Below are 20,154 nucleotides of genomic sequence, written 5' to 3' on the forward strand. Positions count from 1 at the left end.
GCACATGCACACACCGCTTCTCCCTGCTATCGGGCCTTCAATGGCCAAAATGAGGCCCCGCCTCTTCCGGTGACATCATTCCCTCAAAAAAACAACTCCATTTGACGTTACCCAATGAGCACAATGTAGCTTCCTGGTGTCAGGTCTGCAATGTAGAAGGAAGCCCCGCCTCTTCCGGTGACATCATCCCCTCTCAAGAGCAACTCCATCCTGGATCCTAGACGCTGCTCTCACTGCTGGGGGATAATGTGCGGCTTCTGACAGGACAGGTACGGCGGCGCTCACGTGTCCTGCGGAGGCCTGTATCTATGTAATATGGCTGCGTGTGTCTGCATGTGTATAGCTGTGTGTATGGCTACATATCTATGTGTACATGTGTCTGTATTTATGGATGTTTTCATCTATGTACAGTGGCTCACACACAGCATTTTTTGTAATTTACTACCTCATAACCTGGAATTTCACTTTTTTTTATTAAAGGTTTGCATCAGGTCATGTAAAGAGCATGCCTCGCATTGTGAACATTTCGTTGTTGTTTACTCTGCAGCAATCAACAAATGAGTCAAAATAACTGTAAATTTCCGGGTGCATAACTTTTCACCCCCCTAAAGTCAGTACTTTGTAGAGCCTCCTTTTGCGGCAATTACAGCTGCAAGTCACTTTGCATAAGTCTCTAATAGCTTTCCACATCTTGCACTTAGATTTTTGCCCATTCCTCAAGGCAATACTGCTCCAGCTCCTTCAAGTTAGAAGTTTCCGCTGCTGAACAGCAATCTTCAAGTCTGACCATAGATTCTCAATTGGATTAAGGTCTAGGCATTGACTAGGGCACTGCAAAACATCTACACGTTTCCCCCTTAACGACTGCCGATACACCTATTAACAGTGGTGGCTAAGGGCTTTATTCCTCAGCACCACATTTTAATGGCGCTGAGAGATAAGGGTATAGCGTCCCCCAGCATCGGAAAATCTTCAGGGTCTCGGCTACCGCTTTGTCACCCCCTTAATTAGATAAAAATGATAAAAAAAAAAAAAATTTCCATGGGTTGAGGTTATGGTTGACGTTGGGTTAGGGTTACAGTTGAGTTTTTTTTGTGTTTTTCTTCAAAAGTGAAAAGAAAATAAAGAAAAATGATGACGGCTAGTGTTGAGCTCAAGTGCTCGCTATTTCAGTTTGCAACGGGTGTTCTGGTATGCACAGAGTATCGCTGATTCTCACGTTTATTTTGGGTGTCTTAGCAGCCGCAAAACATGCAGGGCAGGGACTCGAGCATGTCACTTGAGTACCTGTGATTTTTGGTGCATACCCAATCCCCCAATCTGGAGTAGCGAGCACTTGCGCTCAACACAAATGACGACATATTCAATATGACAGCTAGTGGAGCGAAAATACTCGTTACTCGAGATTTCTCGAGCACGCTCGGGGGGTCCTCCCGAGTATTTTTTAGTGCTCGGAGATTTAGTTTTTCTTGCCGCAGCTGAATGATTTACATCTGTTAGCCAGCATAAGTACATGTGGGGATTCCCTACCAATCAGGCAACCCCCACATGTACTTATGCTGGCTAACAGATGTAAATCGTTCAGCTGCGGCAAGAAAAACGAAATCTCAGAGCACTAAAAAATACTTGGAGGACCCCCGAGCATGCTCGAGAAATCTCGAGTAACGAGTATATTTGCTCATCACTAATGACAACCTAATGTGATAAAATTTTGTGTAGTACTTGTGGGTTCAGTATGCTCACTATTAAGGGGTGTGATTTCCAAAATGGTGTCACATGTGGCGGGTTCCACTGTTTAGGCACATGGGGCTCTCTAAACGCGACATGGCATCTACTCTTGATTCCAGCCAATTTTGCATTCAAAAAGTCAAATTGTGTTCCTTTCTTTCCTAGCACCGCCGTGCGCCCAAACAGTAGATTTCCCCCACCTAAAGGGTAATAAACTTCTTGAATGTGGTTTTGAACACCAGGGGGTGCAGTTTTTATAACGGTGTGACTTTGGGGTATTTTCTCTGTTATAGCCCCCTTAAAGTCACTTCAAATGTGATGTGGTCCCTTTAAAAAAAAAAAAAAAAGGGATTTTGTTGGAAAAAATGAGAAACCGCTGGTCAATTTTAGGCCTTTTAACGTCCTAACAAATTGTTTCCAAAATTGTGCTGATGTAAAGTAGACATGTGGGAAATGTCATTTATTAGCTATTTATTTTGCGTGACATAATGCAATTAATTAAAAGTTTCATTTTTTTTCCATAAATAAACGCAAGCTATATTGAACAAACCTTACAACTGTCTTGCTCCGAGTACCCCACGGCCCTGGTGGGGGTGTCATTTGCATGGCGTGGGCGTCACGTTACGTTAAATCCCATACACCTATTCCCCAAATGACACGCCTACGAGGGCCGTGGGGTACTCAGTTCTTTGGGGAAGTCATGGGGCCGTGACCCGACTCCTTGGTCCTGGCTGTGCCGTCAAATGAAGAATATGTATATGGAATTTAACGTGATGCCACCTGTGGTGTTCAGAAACGGATGGCCGGTGCTGTTAAAGGAGACCACTGGGGCTGATGGTGACGCAGCTGGGATGGTTCTGCTCCCCACAGGTGGAGCGGGACCCCAGGGCTACCAGTCCCGTTTAGGTCAGGCTTCGTGTACCTTGTGGTGCAGGACTCAGGGCACAAGAGATCCCTGAATGACACAAGGGCTATGGTTTTCTTTTCCTTTACTGGATTGTTGATAGTAGAGATCGGGGTACTGGTAACAGATCATAATGGAGAGCCAGGCAGCCTGGAAGCAATTTTTGGACACACCTGGCCAGGTAGGTACGGAGGCGTTCTTTCTGAGCTGTCCTCCCTTTTTCATTTCTGCCTAACAGCTCAACTGCCCGCTAACTGTCTTTCTCTGTTTTTAAAAACTAACCGCTGCCCGCATGGCAGGCAGCTCGAGCCTACCACAGGTGCTGCTCCTTTGTGTAGGCTCCAGGCTCTGGTATTCTGCTGTGCCGCCAGGTATTAGATCGGGCCAGGAGACTTGCAGTCCCCTGGCCTCCGGATTTAGCTGCCGGGACTTCAGTACCCACGCAACCACGGACTCCGGTATCCGGTTCCTAGCGCTCAGCTCTGGGGCGAGTTTAAGCAGAGCTCCACTCCCCAGGTTCTGCTCTACTTCTCTCCTGCTGACACCTCGTAAGGGGACTCCTGCTTGCTTCCAGGCATGACATTACTCCCTGTGAGGGAGGCAATGCCACTGTGGCAACTGGACTCCGGGGGTGCCACATTCAGGTACAAATTGGCTCAGTCACTAAGGGGTTAACCACTTGAGTGTTGCTTTAGCAGTATGCTTTGGACCATTGTCGCTGAGCTGTGTCGATTTGCCATCAGACATGTAGTTTACCTTGGTGGCCAAAAAGTTCAATTTTGGTATCCTCTGACCATAGCAACATCTTCCACTCATTTGGGGAGTCTCCCAAATGCCTTTTTTGCCAACTCAAAATGAGCCTTACAGTTTTTGTGTGTAAGTACAGGCTTGTTTCTGCACACCCTTCCATGAAGGCCACCTCTATGAAGTGTACGGCTTATTCTGCTCGTATGGATGGATACTCCAGTTTCTGCTCCAGTTTCTGCTTGGAAACTCTGCAGCTCCTTTAGGATTACCTTTTGGTCTCTGTGCTGCCTCTCTGAGTAATGCTCTCCTAGCCCAGGCTGAATGTTTTGATGTGCGGTCCTCAGGGCTGTGGACCCCTAAATATATAATAAATTTGGTACAGTAGTACAATGCAGGATGTTCTTTAAATGTTTTCATATTATTTTGGTAAAGTTATAAAATGTCCTATAAATGTCTGTTCTATTCCTGATCTAAGGATCTAGGCTCTTAGTTGAGGTAAATCTGTACTGCACTTTATGTACATGCTAAGTAGTGAGGCAGTGCTGTGGAGTGTTCAAGTCAGGGAAATTGAGAAGTCAGCCGGTGTTTAGCTTACCGACTTCACATCCATGGTTTCTCTCTCTTGGCAAGTTTGTTGTGGTTCCATGTTCTTTCCATTTGATGATAATGGATTTTATGGTGCTTTGGGGGATCATCAGAAATTGGTGTGTGTGTGTGTGTGTGTGTGTATGTATGTGTGTGTATATATATATGTGTGTGTATATATATATATATATATATATATATATATATATATATATATATATATATATATATATATATATATATATATATATATACATATACACTCACCGGCCACTTTATTAGGTACACCATGCTAGTAACGGGTTGGACCCCCTTTTGCCTTCAGAACTGCCTCAATTCTTCGTGGCATAGATTCAACAAGGTGCTGGAAGCATTCCTCAGAGATTTTGGTCCATATTGACATGATGGCATCACACAGTTGCCGCAGATTTGTCGGCTGCACATCCCAAAGATGCTCCATACAAGGCAGGATGGATCCATGCTTTCATGTTGTTTACGCCAAATTCTGACCCTACCATCCGAATGTCGCAGCAGAAATCGAGACTCATCAGACCAAGCAACGTTTTTCCAATCTTCTACTGTCCAATTTCGATGAGCTTGTACAAATTGTAGCCTCAGTTTCCTGTTCTTAGCTGAAAGGAGTGGTACCCGGTGTGGTCTTCTGCTGCTGTAGCCCATCTGCCTCAAAGTTCGACGCACTGTGCGTTCAGAGATGCTCTTAGGCCTACCTTGGTTGTAACGGGTGGCGATTTGAGTCACTGTTGCCTTTCTATCAGCTCGAACCAGTCTGCCCATTCTCCTCTGACCTCTGGCATCAACAAGGCATTTCCGCCCACAGAACTGCCGCTCACTGGATTTTTTTTCTTTTTCGGACCATTCTCTGTAAACCCTAGAGATGGTTGTGCGTGAAAATCCCAGTAGATCAGCAGTTTCTGAAATACTCAGACCAGCCCTTCTGGCACCAACAACCATGCCACGTTCAAAGGCACTCAAATCACCTTTCTTCCCCATACTGATGCTCGGTTTGAACTGCAGGAGATTGTCTTGACCATGTCTACATGCCTAAATGCACTGAGTTGCCGCCATGTGATTGGCTGATTAGAAATTAAGTGTTAACAACAAGTTGGACAGGTGTACCTAATAAAGTGGCCGGTGAGTGTGTGTATGTGTATATATATATATATATATATATATATATATATATATATATATATATATATATATATATATATATATATATATATATATACACACACACCACATATATGCTGTATGGAGCAATATATGCGGATATATATATACACACACACACACACACACACAGACACACACATATACATACATACACACACATACATACACACACACACACACACACACACACACACACACATATATATACATACACACACACACATATATATATATATATATATATATATATATATATATATATATATATATATATACACATATATGTATATATACACATATATGTATGTATGCATATGTGTGTGTGTCTATCTATCTATATATCTAATGTCCTCTTTTTGGCCTTTCTCAGTTTACTAACTCTCCTTCGCGTGAAGATGGAAATGCTCCTTGTATCTTCTCGCCCTACTACCCCCTATTCCATCACATCTTCTCCAACAACAAATACAAACAACAAAAATATTCAACCTCTCTCTCTCTTCCGGTATTTTTCCCTCATGTAAACACGCCAGCAAACATCCATTACGTAAAAAACCTTCCCTTGACCAGAACTGCACTGCTAACTACAGACCTGTCTCTAACCTTTCCTTCATCTCTAACCTCCTGGAATGCTTGGTCCACTCCCGTCTAATCCGCTATCTCTCGGGTAACTCTCTTCTTGACCCTCTACAATCCGGTTTCCGCTCTTTACACTCTATGGAAACTGCCCTCACTAAAGTCTCTAATGATTTACTAACCAGTAAATCTAGCTGTCACTCCTTCATGCTGATTTTCCTAAGGGTATGTGCACACGTCCGGAATGCATGCAGAATTTTCCTGAGATAAACCTGATGTTTTCCGCAGGAATTGTGCATGCGTATTTTTCGCGTTTTTGAGCGTTATTTTATGTGGATTTTTTGCATTTTTTTTTCCGGACACTCCAAATGCCATAATATAATGGAAAATCCGCATAAAATCCACAAAAATAATGAACATGATGCTTATTTTCCCACAATGCGTTTTTTTTTTACGGAAAAAAACGCACCATGTACACAAAAAATGCGGAATGCATTCTAAATGATAGGATGCATATGTATGCGTTTTTATAGCGTTTTTATCGCGAAAAACGCGTAAATTCCTGAACATGTGCACATACCCTCTATCTCTGCAGCATTCAACGCTGTGGCTCAATAGTACCTCATTATGTTCCGCTCTATAGGGCTCAAATACACTGTTCTCTCCTGGTTCATCTCCTACCTCTTTGACCGCTCCTTCACTGTATCTTTTGATGGTTCCTCAAGGATCAGTCCTAGGCCCCCTCTAAAATGTAAAGTGTTGCGGAATATTTTGGCACTATAGAAATAAAATTATGTATTATTTATATTAGTGGTGCCTTTTGTGCAGGGCCGGCTCCAGGTTTTCATGGGCCCTGGCAAAAGAGTCCCGGTGGGCCCCTTTAACACATACCACAATTCATAATGCACGGATACGGCAGAGAAATATAGGTATAGTACAATGCCAAAGATTTCACTTCTTACATTACATGAGTGATATCTATTGTGCATTCTACATTAGCTCAGAAACTGGAAAGTATTGTCCTCTATACAGAATAATGAGCCCCATATATTGCTCCAAACAGAATAATGAGCCCAATATTATGCTCCATACAGAATAATGAGCCTCATATAATGCTCCATACAGTATAATGGGCACCACAGAGTACTCCATACAGAATGAGCCGCATATATTTCTCCGTACGGAATTGACCCCATATAATGCTCCATACAGCATAGTGAGCCACATATAATTCTCCATACAGTATATGATGGGCCCCATCTATTGCTCCATATATAATGGGCCCCATATAATACTCCATACAGAATGGGCCCCATATGATGCTCCATACAGAATGGGCCCCATATAATACTCCTTACAGAATGGGTCCCATATAATGCTCCAAAAATAATTGGCCCCATAAGATGCTCCATGTATAATGGGCCCCATATAATGCTCCATATATAATTGGCCATATAAAATGCTCCATATATAATTAGTCCCATAAGATGCTTCATATATTATTGGCCCCATATACTGCTCCATATGCAATTGGCCCCATATACTGCTCCATATGCAATTGGCCCCATATACTGCTCCATATTGAATTGGCCACATAAGATGCTCCATATTAAATTGGCCCCATATACTGCTCCACATGTAATTGGCCCCATATACTGCTCCATATTGAATTGGCCACATAAGATGCTCCATATTAAATTGGCCCCATATAATGCTCCCTATAGAATTGGCTTCATAAGGTGCTCCCTATATTATTGGCCCCATAGGATACTCCATATAGAATTAGCCCCATATATGGGCCCCTTTGATGGTCCCCATATATTGCTCCAAATATTAAAAAAAAAATAAAAATTAAATACCTCTCGTTGCTTGATGCTGCTCTGCTTTGGACTTCTCACCGTCGGCGTCTTCCTGCTCTCTGTGCTGCGACTGCTCAGGCAGGGGGCGTGCACTGGTAATGTCATCGCGCCCTCTGACCTGAACGTCACAGTCAGAGGATGGAAGACGCTGCAGCACTGGAACCGGGAAAGGTAAGTATCGCAAGTGCCGGGGCCCGGAGCAGGCGGGGGGTCCATTCGCAGGGGCCGGCACTATAGCGCGCCAGTGTCTCCGATGGCGAGTGGGCCCCCTGCCTGCTCAGGGCCCCGGCACTTGCCCGGGTGCTGACGCCGGCCCTGCTTTTGCGTAATGCTGTTGCAGCCTCTGTGGTCTTTCAGAAAAGGTGTGTATATAATGATAGATCATGTGACACTTGGATTGCACACAGGTGGACTTCCTTTCACTAAGCATCCTGGGACTTATGAAGAGAATGGCTTGCACCAGAAATTTTTAGGAGCTTCATAGCAAAAGGGGTTAATACATATGCACATATCAATTTTTAGTTATTTGATCCCATAAGTTTAATTTATGCCTGAATTTTTCTCACTTCACCAACCTGAGTTATTTGGTGGTTATGCATCATATTTAACCCCTTTCTGACCTCGGACGGGATAGTACGTCCGAGGTCAGATACCGCGCTTTGATGCAGGGCTCCGCGGTGAGCCTGCATCAAAGCCGGGACATGTCAGCTGTTTTGAACAGCTGACATGTGCCCGCAATAGCGGCGGGTGAAATCGCGATTCACCCGCCGCTATTAACTAGTTAAATGCCGCTGTCAAACGCAGACAGCGGCATTTAACTACCGCATCCGGCCGGGCGGCCGGAAATGACGGCATCGCCGACCCCCGTCACATGATCGGGGGTCAGCGATACTTCTGCATTATAACCATAGAGGTCCTTGAGACCCTGTGGTCGGCGCTCACAGCACACCTGCATTTCTGCTGCATAGCAGCGCCGATCGCGTTGTGCCAGCTTCTAGCCTCCCATGGAGGCTATTGAAGCATGGCAAAAGTAAAAAAATGTGAAAAAAAATATTAAAGTTTAAATCGCCCCCCTTTCGCCCCAATCAAAATAAATCAATAAAAAAATCAAACCTACACATATTTGGTATCGCCGCGTTCAGAATCGCCCTATCTATCAATAAAAAAAAAGCATTAACCTGATCGCTAAACGGCATAGCGAGAAAAAAATTCGAAACGCCAGAATTACGTTTTTTTGGCCGCCGCGACATTGCATTAAAATGCAATAACGGGCGATCAAAAGATCATATCTGCACCAAAATGGTATCATTAAAAAAGCCAGCTCAGCACGCAAAAAAATAAGCCCTCAACCGACCCCAGATCATGAAAAATGGAGACGCTACGAGTATCGGAAAAGGCGCAATTTTTATTTTATTTTATTTTTTATTTTTTTTAAGCAAAGTTTGGATTTTTTTTTCACCACTTAGATAAAAAATAACCTAGTCATGTTATGTGTCTATGAACTCGTACTGACCTGAAGAATCATAATGGCAGGTCAGTTTTAGCATTTAGTGAACCTAGCAAAAAGCCAAACAAAAAACAAGTGTGGAGTGGGACTGCACTTTTTTTGCAATTTCACCGCACTTGGAATTTTTTTCCCGTTTTCTAGTACACAACATGGTAAAACCAATGATGTCGTTCAAAAGTACAACTCGTCCCGCAAAAAATAAGCCCTCACATAGCCAAATTGACGGAAAAATAAAAAAGTTATGGCTCTGGGAAGGAGGGGAGCGAAAAACGAACACGGAAAAATGGAAAATCTCAAGGTCATGAAGGGGTTAAACACATGTTGTAATGTAACAAAATAGGTAAAAAGCCAGAGGGGGTGAATACTTTTGCAAGTCACTATATGTATGTATGTATAATCCAATGTGTGGACATGAAGAATAATTACATTAATAGTTTTCCTTTAATCATCTTCCTACCATATTCTTATACACTTTGTTCCCTTGTTTTTAGATTGTGCTGGAGCTATGCTATGAGGATTTATAAACCATGAGTAATGAAATGGAATTTGGTAAGTATAGGTGAAATCTGACTTGCCACAATACATGTGTGCATATAAACTAACTCTACTTGCACCAAATTTAACTCTCAGTGCTATTTAATGTGCACACAAGCTTTAGCCTGGATTTCCACAAAGTCTCTTTACCATGTTTGTTTTGTAGACTTTTAGAAACCTGCCAGCACTTTTCACATATTGAAGTTTTTCAGCTGTTTTTACAGTACCAGCAAAGACTATGAGATTTCATGAAATCTCATGCACACACATTGTGCTTTTTTGTCATTAGGATTTTGTGCTTTGCAGCGTTGTTTTGACATAATGTTGTCAGCATTGGCAAGTTTGGTTATCAAGAATAAGAGGGGTCCTCACGCTTTTTTAAAGAACGGCATGCGGTCACCCCCATTTTTGACAACCTGCCTTGCAAAAACAGACAGCTGGGGGCTGGTATTCCCAGGCTGGTAAGGGGTCATGGATATTGCCCCCCCCAGACTAAAAATAGCAGCCCACAGCCGCACAGAAAAGGTTCATCTATTAGATGTGCCAATTCTGGCTTTTCCCACTTGCCCTGTAGCGGTGGCAAGTGGGGTTCATATTTGTGGGGTTGATGTCACCTTTGTATTGTATGGTGACATCAAGACCACGGATTAGTAATGAAGAGGCGTCTGTAAGACACCTATCCATTACTAATCCTAAAGTTGTATTGTAAATAAACACACAGCCAGAATAAAGTCTTTTATTAGAAATAAAACAAAACACAGTTTTACTTTATTTAAAAATAACAAACACCGTTATACTCGCCCAATGCCTAATTCCACTGAAGCCCTCATCTTCTATAAGAAAACAAAAATAAAAAAACAACAATATCCCTCACCTCTTCGTCGTTCTGTCCACGCTGTAATCCATGTCTGGGGATTAACAGTTTTCAACCTGGATGGTGCCAAGTTGCGACCATCCAGGCTGAGAACCACTGGTGAATGAGCTGCTGCAAGGTCAGCGTCAGTGACTAGCGGTGACGTCACTGAGGCTGTGTTCTCTGCCAGGCTGAACTGAGGTGACCTCGGGGAAATCTTCTCAAGCACCCTTAGAAAGTCTCACGGTGCAGAGGCGAGTTCAACAGGAGAATTTCACTGCGGTGTACTCACCTCTGCACCGTGAGACTTTCTCATGGTGCTAGCGGGGATCTCACAGAGGTCATCTCGGTTCAGCCCGGCTGAGCACGCAGCCTCAGTGACGTCACAATTACTGTGCTGTGTATTTGTCACTCACATCTGTATATCTACCTATTCTATTTGCTGTATGTAATCCATCTCTTCTATCCTGTCGGCTACTGCAGTGACTTTACAGTACACGGCCAATGAATTGTCGGCTTTTCAAAGGATCTAGAGGTATGGTTCCGCAGGGCGTAGACCTGTGGGGGGTCTTTATGTGGCACTCGGCTTAGATATTCATCCTTATGGCTTATGACAGGTCACTGATCCTTCAGTGACCTATCCTCTATTTCACATAATGCATATAATATTGTGGGCTTAGAAAAAAAAAATTACATCCAGTAAAATGGTGCCAGTGCAGTGCAGTAGCATGTATCGTATTATGCATATAATATTGTAGGGTTAAAAAAAAAAATCATTAAAATGGCGGTGTAGTAGCATCTATCACGTTCCAATGGATGCTACTGCGTATGCGCCACATGCATGAAAATGTGTTAAACGCAGAACATGATGACCGGGTATCCCACACAACCCTAAATCGAGTCGGGTGGATAGAAGGACGGTGGGGAGTGAGAGAGACCCAAAGAGGGTGTGTGACATACCGTGTTATTTTTAGTATGCAGAAAGCAGATCTAACTCTGACAGGTAGTTTGGTGTGTTTTTAACATCTATGGAAATAAATACAGTGGTATGAGGTGGACTTATGGTTATTGTGTGGTATATGCCAGAAATAGGGTGTGCACTTACTAGGGAAATTTGTTTCTCAGCAGACATAAGCTGTAACTTATGTACAGGAAATAGTAGTTCCTATTAGAAAGAGGGGTTAAACTTAGTGCCATCATATAAACCAATTAAACCTAAAACCACATAGTGTATTACCTTGATGAGGCAGACGTGCCTCTGGACGCGGTGTCCACCGCTAGTCTTACCCTGGCATGTCATTGTGTGGAGTTGAGAAGGAAAAGGGAGCGGTTCTAAGATGGTGACGGCCAATGGCATTGATAGTTCTAGAAGTTGCAGACCGCAACAACATGGCCGAGCGTTCCATGGAACACAGTATATGCATTCCAGCTATAAAAATATAAGTTATCGGCGAAAAAAGGTCAAAATGCATGTTAAAGTTAGCGGTTGTGTAGGGGAGTAAGAGTAGGGAAATGGGGTACGGAATTGGGAACCAACATTGACTACTAAATGCCTGTAACAGTTTGTCAATGGGAATGTATCTATGGGAATGTGAATGAGCTATTGGCGGACCTAAGGTGTTGAGGCAGGGATGAAGATGACCGAAAACACTGTGAATATACATGCTACTGCATCAGCATCATTTTGCTGAATGACATTTTTTTTTGTTTTTTTTAGAGCCTACAATATATGCATTATGTAAATTAGGGGGTGGGTCAATGAAGGATCAGTAACCTGCTATAAGCCCATTCAGATACATATGTAAGCAGAGGACCACATGAAGACCCACCCCCACAGGCCCGCCCCGGAGCACGAGAATCTCATTAACTGAAAACTACAAATAAAGATTAAACAACAACCACAAGATGGATTTCATCAACCCAGATATCATTTTAATCAGTATAACGGCGCCGACCTGAGACTGTCTGTAGGTTACCCAGCACAATCCTGCTTACAGGTTCCCTTTAAAGCTTGAAACCACATGCAAATCATGCTGAAGGTGTGCTAGGGCACTTTTGCTGCCTCTTCCAAGTGTACTGACCTGCCCTTTGTGCATTTAAAGCTGGGGTTTGCAAGACTTCAGCTCACGATTTATAAAGACTTTAATTGTGTGAATACATGCTGACGCATTCCCTTTTAAGTACTTGGAACATTCATGTTAAAAACCGTATGCATTTCTACCTCAAATTGCTGGGGTTTTGGGCATCCGTTTTTACAGTTCAAACTTATTCTAATGTTTCACCTGTATAAACCAATTTGCAAAAGATGAGAGGCCAGTTAGTGAATCTAACTACTCTGACCAGATTTAAGATGTATTTATACTGCAAGATAATTTTGAACGTTCATTAATTTCACAATTATCTTGCAGTGTTGACAGGCTGCCGATCCCCTAATGAAGAGCAAAACGCTCTTTCATTTGGTGAATGTATTTTTTGTGCAGCCCCTCCCCCCCAAAAAATCCTCATCTTCAGCGGTACGTCATACTGTGTAAAAAGGACTCATACTACCGAACTATGGCAGCCTGTGTACTGAGCAAACTAATATAAATCTCTCAATGTGCATCATTTTACTTTAGTGTGTCTGAATAAACAGGCATTCAGATGACCACCAATTGGTAAAAGTTCATATGCCCCTTATGTAAACGGACCCTTAGTCTTATTAGGTTATCGGCTTAATGCCTCTGATTTGTTCAAGGAAATTATCAGTTTTCTACCAAGGGCTGTTCGCGCAATGAGTTGCAGTGTAAATTCTGAAAATTATTTTTTAAAATGGCTCTTTCCTCTCTCTGGTTAAAAATCGCCTGATATCTTCAAGATGTCTGAATTTCTAAGAATTTGTGAACTCTTCAAAATAATGGTAGGAAATGAGTCATTTTCCCATAGGCTTTAATTGCTTTTGTGGTTACTTGATCTCCTTAGCTTTCTGTTAAATAGGTTCTTATATAATATTTTTGTGTCGTGTGTCATCTTCATCAGTGAGAAAATATTTTTACTGAATCTATTTTCATATTGTTTTTTTTTTTCTTTTTTCTGCAGGAAGATGGAGCATATGTGAACAAACAGTAGTTCTTCAAGGAGCTCTGCTATTAGCCGAAAAACTCACCTTAGAGAAAACCTTACTGAAGTTTAAAAAAGCTGAGTGGCCTTATGTAGAGAAGCCAATCACAAATGCTTTAAAAGAAATCAGCTCAGGAACCTGGTCACAAAGTCATGAATGGAGAAAGAAGGCCATTGCAATATTTTGGGCCAAAGTGCTCTCATGTCAAGCACAACATTCCTTGGAAGGAGACTTTGATATTGACAGGAGATGGAAAGAGGATGTCTTCTTTCCTGTGGAAAACATGATCCCAAAAATGAATCACACTGTTTTGTTTGAAGTACTAAAAGCCACAAAAGCAGCAGATGTTTTTGCAGAACTGCTCCTGGCTTTACCAGCAAATTTTTGGATGGAAGAAGCATCATTGATGTTAAACCATGTTTGTGATGAAACGTCCATAGAAGATGTAACTTTTTTCCTGGATGTGTGGTGGGAGATAATGAAAAATAATAAAAACAGCAAGGATGAGATTGTCAAAACTTTTTCAGCTATTGCATGCCAATACTTAACTAAAACCAATGATGAAGTTTCCCAAAGCTGTAAGAGATTTAAGTCTGATCCCGAGCAATGCCTACCTCCACCCAACAACATTCTATATGTGTTTTTAGAGGGGCTTCCTAAAATCATGCAAAGCATAGAGAACAGCAAACTAAAGTGCTACAGTATAGCAAATTTAGCTGATATGTTGTGCTCATCTGCATTTTTAGAAAAAGGGTCCAATGATCTTCCAATAAGACTATATCTGGAGAAGCTTGTTGCCATCCTTTGTTTTGGTAACACAAAAGTCAAGGATGATCGTACTCCAAAAAGTCTCCAAGAAATGATTAGAGAAGCAGAGAGGATAGTGCAGAGTGGCACCATTTTTTCCAGGTTTAGATTAACTGGGGATGCCCAACACATTGGCGTACAAATTCTGAAAGACCTCCTGCTTCATTGGGCTGAAGAGTTGCACAATTACATGAATAATGGCGACAAGATTTCCTATGAATGTTTTAGGATGAATGGTAGTCTTGCATCTCTACATAAAAATTTGGTCCCATTAGCGTCTAGTGAGACTTTTCCTCAAGAGCACAGAGGGAACGCTTTAGAACTGTCAAGCTGCATTTCAAACCTTCTGGAAAAAGCCACTAACAATCCAACAATGTGCAAGATGAATGATGTGGACATGATGGCTACTGTTGCTAAAAACATAATAGACTATAAAATGTGCCGTTATAAGGAAATATGTTCTGAGTTTGTATCTGAAATTACTTGGGCTTTCTCTAGTGAGTGGGTAAATTGCCTTAAAACAAATAGAGAAAGTTTTCTGGAACCAGACCTCATTCTGAAGTTGTTGGAGACTGTCGTTAAAGCCACTTATGAGCAGAACAATATAAACATTGTGGAAATTAGAAATGCTACAGCTATAATTTTAGATCTGTTTTGTGAGCTTTCATTAGCTCAAATGGATGATGTGCTGATGAGGGTCCTGAACACATGGGGTGAAAAAGGTCTGTCTCATTGCATGTCTGCATTTACCAGTAATTTCCAAGAGGAGCTCAACATGACATTCAATCAAATCTCACAAAATGTAACAGACTGTAGCACAGTTTCTAGAGTGGCTAGACTGGCCCTATTGTATCCTGAGTATGTTATAAGCAAATCTTGCCACTTTGCTGTTTCCAATCTTGGTGCTCATGTATTTTTAGCAAAAATATTAACCTCACTTCCTGCTTTAAGCTTTAGAGTTTCCAATAATGCAGGCCCATCAGTCTCATTATTATCTCACTGCTTGATGGAGACATGTTGGGGCAAACTCTCCACTGATAAAGAAGAAAGTCAGTTTTTGTACTTGCTGGGTTATCTGATGAATCCTTCTGAAACTACAGGTGATAATGTCTCACTTCTACAGCCAGCAGAGGTAGTGAGAACATTTGTTCTTCCGTATATACTTGATGAATGTGTTCATGTGGAGCTGTGCTTGCATATTCTCCAAAAAGCTCTAAATGTTGAGAACCCCCTGGATGTGTCTGGTAAGCATTGGGTTCTTTCCTGCTCACCGTTCCCTCTTATTATGTCTCTTTGCAAGATCCTCCATAGCTTCAGTAGGTGCTGGCAACAATCAGATAAGCCATACTGCCTTACATTGGGAACCAAGGAGCTAATCATTGAAATTCTTACCCAGATCTGCACTTTGACTTTGCCAGAAGCTGAAAATGGCATAGAAACGTGGGGCAAGTCACTCTTTTGGCTGCACAGAAAAATGGAGCATTTAGATTGGGTTGTGCGCTTGAGGATAAAGCCTGTATTTGGGGAGCACTTTAAAAATGAAGCCCCTGCATCCTTGTTTGAAGTCTGCAAGCTGTCTGAGAATGAGTGGACATCACTTAATCTACCAGAGTATGGCCCTGGCACTGGGCTATTAGCTTGGATGGAGTGCTGTTGTATTTCCAGAGAAATGAAAGACTTCATGCTCTCAGTTCTGTGTGTCAACACAGAAGACCCTGAAGAGGTTAATCTTTTTAGCAAAGGATTTTTAGTAGCTATGGTACAAGTCTTACCATGGTGCAGCTCAACAGAGTGTAAGCTTCTTTCTCAGGTTGTGATGAGTCTTTTGAATAGACAACTGCTCCATGTCCCGTATTCTCTGGAATATGTACAGTTTATGCCTCTATTGAATCTCCGGCCTTTTGCCTATGATCTCCAGTTCTCGGTCCTATTACTCAGAGGGTTCCAGCTCCTTTGTAGCTCAAGCTGTTCTAACTGGCTTACAATTGATGGCCAAAAGCACCTTGCAAGACTCTATAGTGTGTGCATCTCTGATATGCTGGATACTGTTAAACAGCAGCTGGCAGAAAATAATCTCGAAATGCAGAAAGAAGCAAACTATGTCCAGGAGGTGTTATTTATTTACAGCCAGGTATTCTGTCATGTCCTCCATATAATTGCAATGATGCCAGAAAATACATGTGAACCTCTATTTTTCTTGTCACTAGAAATTCTCACCCAGTACGAAAACCTGAAAATAAATGATACTTCCAAAAACCGCTCGCTCAGGCAGGCCAATGAAAGACATTTCTTGAAGTCCATTACCGAGAATGTGAGCAATGAAGACCATCGAGCTACACTAATGCAGAAGATTAACAAGCTTTAAAGATAGAAATGCATAGTCCCATAGCTAACAATGCAATATTTTACACGGTGCCCCAAACCCTGCCTTTATCGCATACTGCAAAAAACCTCCGTGCTATCCCAGCAATGGCTGTTTTAAGCAAATGTATTGCACATCATCTGTTAAAAGGGAGTGTCATCAGTAAATGACCTACTGTTTAAATCGGGTTTTTGTGTTTGTTTGTTTTTTTTTGTTTTTTTCTAAATCAGGATTACGACGACCGTTAAAACCTCTCTTTAGTGCTGATGACACAGGATCCACAAATCACAGTAGGCGATGTCATAGCTTCGTTTTGACAACTTGATTAGATACTTCAGTACAGAATATAGGATCAGAGCCTGTTCATTGCTGCATGTAAAAGGGGTGGTTTGAAACTAACATTTATTTTAATCCTAAATCTTTTTCATTAAAGTATATCATTCCCTCAGGGGGCAGAGGCTGCGGTTACTATCGGGGGCGGCTCTCTTCTTTGCTCGCTCGTTCTCTCATTACAATGCGAGCTAACTGAGCTCTCTTGCGGCCTTCTCTCTTCTCATCAGAGCCAGCAAGAGAGCGCATTGTAACTGTGCACACTGAGAAGAACAATGCACAGTGACAAGAATCTACTGAGCAGTCATCTGAAATTACAAGCGATACATTCGCAGAAGGGCAGGGTCTAGCCCAGCCCCTGTAATGGATGTCACTGATGACACTTTTTTTCAGGGTGGTCACTGCCTCAATTGCTGCCCCCTGATGATGGCTCATTTCAGTATCCCAGCATGCACTAGGATTCTCAACTGAAGCGTCATCACACTGGAAGTAGTATTAATAAAATAAATTTAAAAAAAAACAGTGTAAGAAAATTAGAGACCCTAAATTAAAATACTGTATATTAGGCTACTTTCACACTAGCGTCGGACGACACAAAACGAATTGCGTCCTTGCGACGTATTGACGCTAGCAGTGAATGCGCCGCACAACGGGGGCAGCGGATGCTGTTTTTCAACGCATCCGCTGCCCCATTGTGAGGTGCGGGGGGGGAGTTCCGGCCTCGCATGCGCTGTCGGAAAAGACGTGAACGACGCACCAAAAAACGTTACAAGCAACGTTTTTTGGTGGCGACGATCCGACGCAACCGTCGCACAACGGTTGCGACGTGTGGCAATGCGTCGCTAATGTAAGTTAATGGAGGAAAAACGCATCCTGCAAGCACTTTTGCAGAATGCATTTTTTCTACAAAACGACGCATAGCGACGTGCAGTGCACGACGCTAGTGTGAAAGTAGCCTCAGAAAAAAAGATTAGATGATGACATTAGACATTCGGGATTAAAATAAACTTTAGTTTCAAACCACCTCTTTAATCTTCAGAACTTAAGTAAGATGAAATGGAAAAAAGCCCCAGTGGCCAGTGTGGAAATTAAAAAAAAAAAAAAAGTTTGATTTTTTTTTTTTTTTTTTTTTTTAAATCTGGGAAAATATACATTTAACACACAATCCTGATTTAAGCCATATATCACTTTCTAATGACACATTCCCTTTGAGAAATGTCATCTGTGCACTTTACATCGGACTTTTAAACGTTTATGCAGCAACATCATTTGTAGCTTTGCCAAAGGTACATACATTTATATACTCTTCTTAACATAAATTTGGTTTCCTGATTTGAAAAGTGTTATGACAAAAATAGCAATTTGCTGTCACCCAAGTGGGTCTTTTCAGTTTTGTTCTTTGAGCTTGCTTGGCTGCAGAAGCAAATCGGTGCTCAAATAAAAGCCATGGTTGAAGCCTAAGATGTTTTTAAACCAATAATTTGAAATGGTATATCTATACTATTGCCTCGAGAATATAATTTCTAGTCAACAGCTTTTAATTTTATTTCTGTCTCAATAAAAGGCTCTTATCTGTTACTTTATCTAATTATGTTTTTGTTTTCTTTCTCAACTCAACTTTGATCGATCACATTTGACCCCTTGTAATTTTAATTCTCTTTTGGGCATGTATGCCAAATTGATAGATGAACTTTGAATAGTTCTGCAATATTTTGTTCTTTGGCCCAGCAGATGCTTGATGTAAATGTCAGGTATTGTTCAATCATCTAGGGAATTCATGGTTTATTTTACTCACTTATATAGCACCATTAATTCCACTGCACTTTACAGACATTATCGGCACTATCCCTATTGAGGCACACAATCTAGAATCCCTTTCAATATGTCTTTGGAGTGTGGTAAGAAACCCACGTAAAACAGGGAGAACATTCAAACTGCTTGCAGATTTGTTTGGTGGGATTAGAACCCAGAACATAAAAGGTGCATTTTTAACCACTGAGCCACCATTCTGCTTAGTCATCATCCTTGTTTTTTCAGAATATCGTTCTCGCCAAGTTACAAATGCTACCATTTAAAAAAGAAACGTTGGACCATAACCTATTGCATGAAATGGTCAGGAGAAGGATCATGATTCAACACAACTGAGAAGGACAGCACTGACCCACTCACTGATCTTTTGATCTGAAAAGATCTCATGGGCTTGGTGTGGTGGAATGTGGTCAGGTATTTCTTTAAGAAAAAAAAAAAATGGTTGCAATGTTATTTCGGGTGGAACAATAAGTCGTGCGTTACATCAATACAAAATTATCTTTTTTATTCGATCATTCATGACAGCACTATGGGAGAGAGGGGATCCTCCCTTCAAGGACAGGAAACCTACAGCGATAAAAGGGAGGCACCTCTCCCACACAGTTTTTCTCAACTTGATGGGTGAGCCTTTTACAGACATACCGTTTGAGGAAGGAGCCAGGCCCGGCCCGTCAGTTCAGGCAGTGGAGGTTCCCTGCCTCGGATGGTGTGGGGGTTCCCTGGCAGTGCCACAGGGGGGAACCTCACGATAGTGTGTGTGGATGCAGGTGAGCGGTATCCCGGTAGGATAGCCAGCTCTATCGTCTGCCGGTGCAGAAGAAAATGCCAAGTGTGTATTGCTCGGAGCTCTGTTGGCGTATCTTAGTCTCACTTGCGCGCCCCCTGCTGATGTTTCTAGGGCGCACTGACAGATGAAATGTCTGAGGTCACCGTGGGTAAGGGCATGCCCTGGTGATGCAGAGGTAACATGCTCCAATGACACATGCTGGAGACGCGGCCAGCGGATTCCCGAAGCAAGCATCAAAGAATAGCGCCGAGGGGCAAACCACGTGGGATGAACCTGCTGACCCAGAAATCCGGGGGTACTGGATCAGCGGAGTGGTCTGATATTAAAGTGGCCGGGACATGGCCCTGTGCTTCCTGGCCCATGATCCTCTCTAGGAAAATGGAGTCATCTGAGCAGCAGCTGCTCAGTGGGAAGATCCATCAGCAAGTAAACCGGCTCTGACCCTGTAGTAGTGCTGGAGGCTGCCGTGTCAGTGAGA

At 42.3% G+C, this 20,154-nt stretch overlaps 2 protein-coding genes across 4 annotated transcripts in view; one reads left to right on the top strand and one right to left on the bottom strand.

Annotated features, from left to right (window-relative positions):
• MRM3 (mitochondrial rRNA methyltransferase 3) overlaps nucleotides 1–2,872 on the bottom strand; it is a 63,019-nt gene extending 60,147 nt beyond the window's left edge. The window contains exon 1 of one of the 2 annotated variants that reach the window (XM_077296364.1): nucleotides 2,651–2,872. The gene's annotated coding sequence lies outside the window, so the exon portion shown is untranslated. The remainder of the gene's footprint in view (nucleotides 1–2,650) is intronic. The other variant, XM_077296367.1, reaches the window with a different exon arrangement.
• On the top strand, nucleotides 114–18,663 carry GEMIN4 (gem nuclear organelle associated protein 4). 2 transcript variants are annotated; one of them, XM_077296360.1, is made up of 3 exons: nucleotides 114–269; nucleotides 9,589–9,646; nucleotides 13,560–18,663. In XM_077296360.1, the coding sequence occupies exons 2-3, from the start codon at nucleotides 9,625–9,627 to the stop codon at nucleotides 16,751–16,753; spliced, it is 3,216 nt and encodes a 1,071-aa protein (XP_077152475.1). In that variant the 5' UTR covers nucleotides 114–269; nucleotides 9,589–9,624; the 3' UTR covers nucleotides 16,754–18,663. The 2 variants fall into 2 exon arrangements, with proteins under 2 accessions (XP_077152475.1, XP_077152476.1); XM_077296361.1 differs by lacking the exon at nucleotides 114–269 and adding an exon at nucleotides 3,045–3,276.
• The last annotated feature ends 1,491 nt before the right edge of the window (nucleotides 18,664–20,154 follow it).

The sequence above is a fragment of the Ranitomeya variabilis genome, chromosome 3, assembly GCF_051348905.1.
Source record: "Ranitomeya variabilis isolate aRanVar5 chromosome 3, aRanVar5.hap1, whole genome shotgun sequence".
NCBI classification, from domain to species: domain Eukaryota; kingdom Metazoa; phylum Chordata; class Amphibia; order Anura; family Dendrobatidae; genus Ranitomeya; species Ranitomeya variabilis.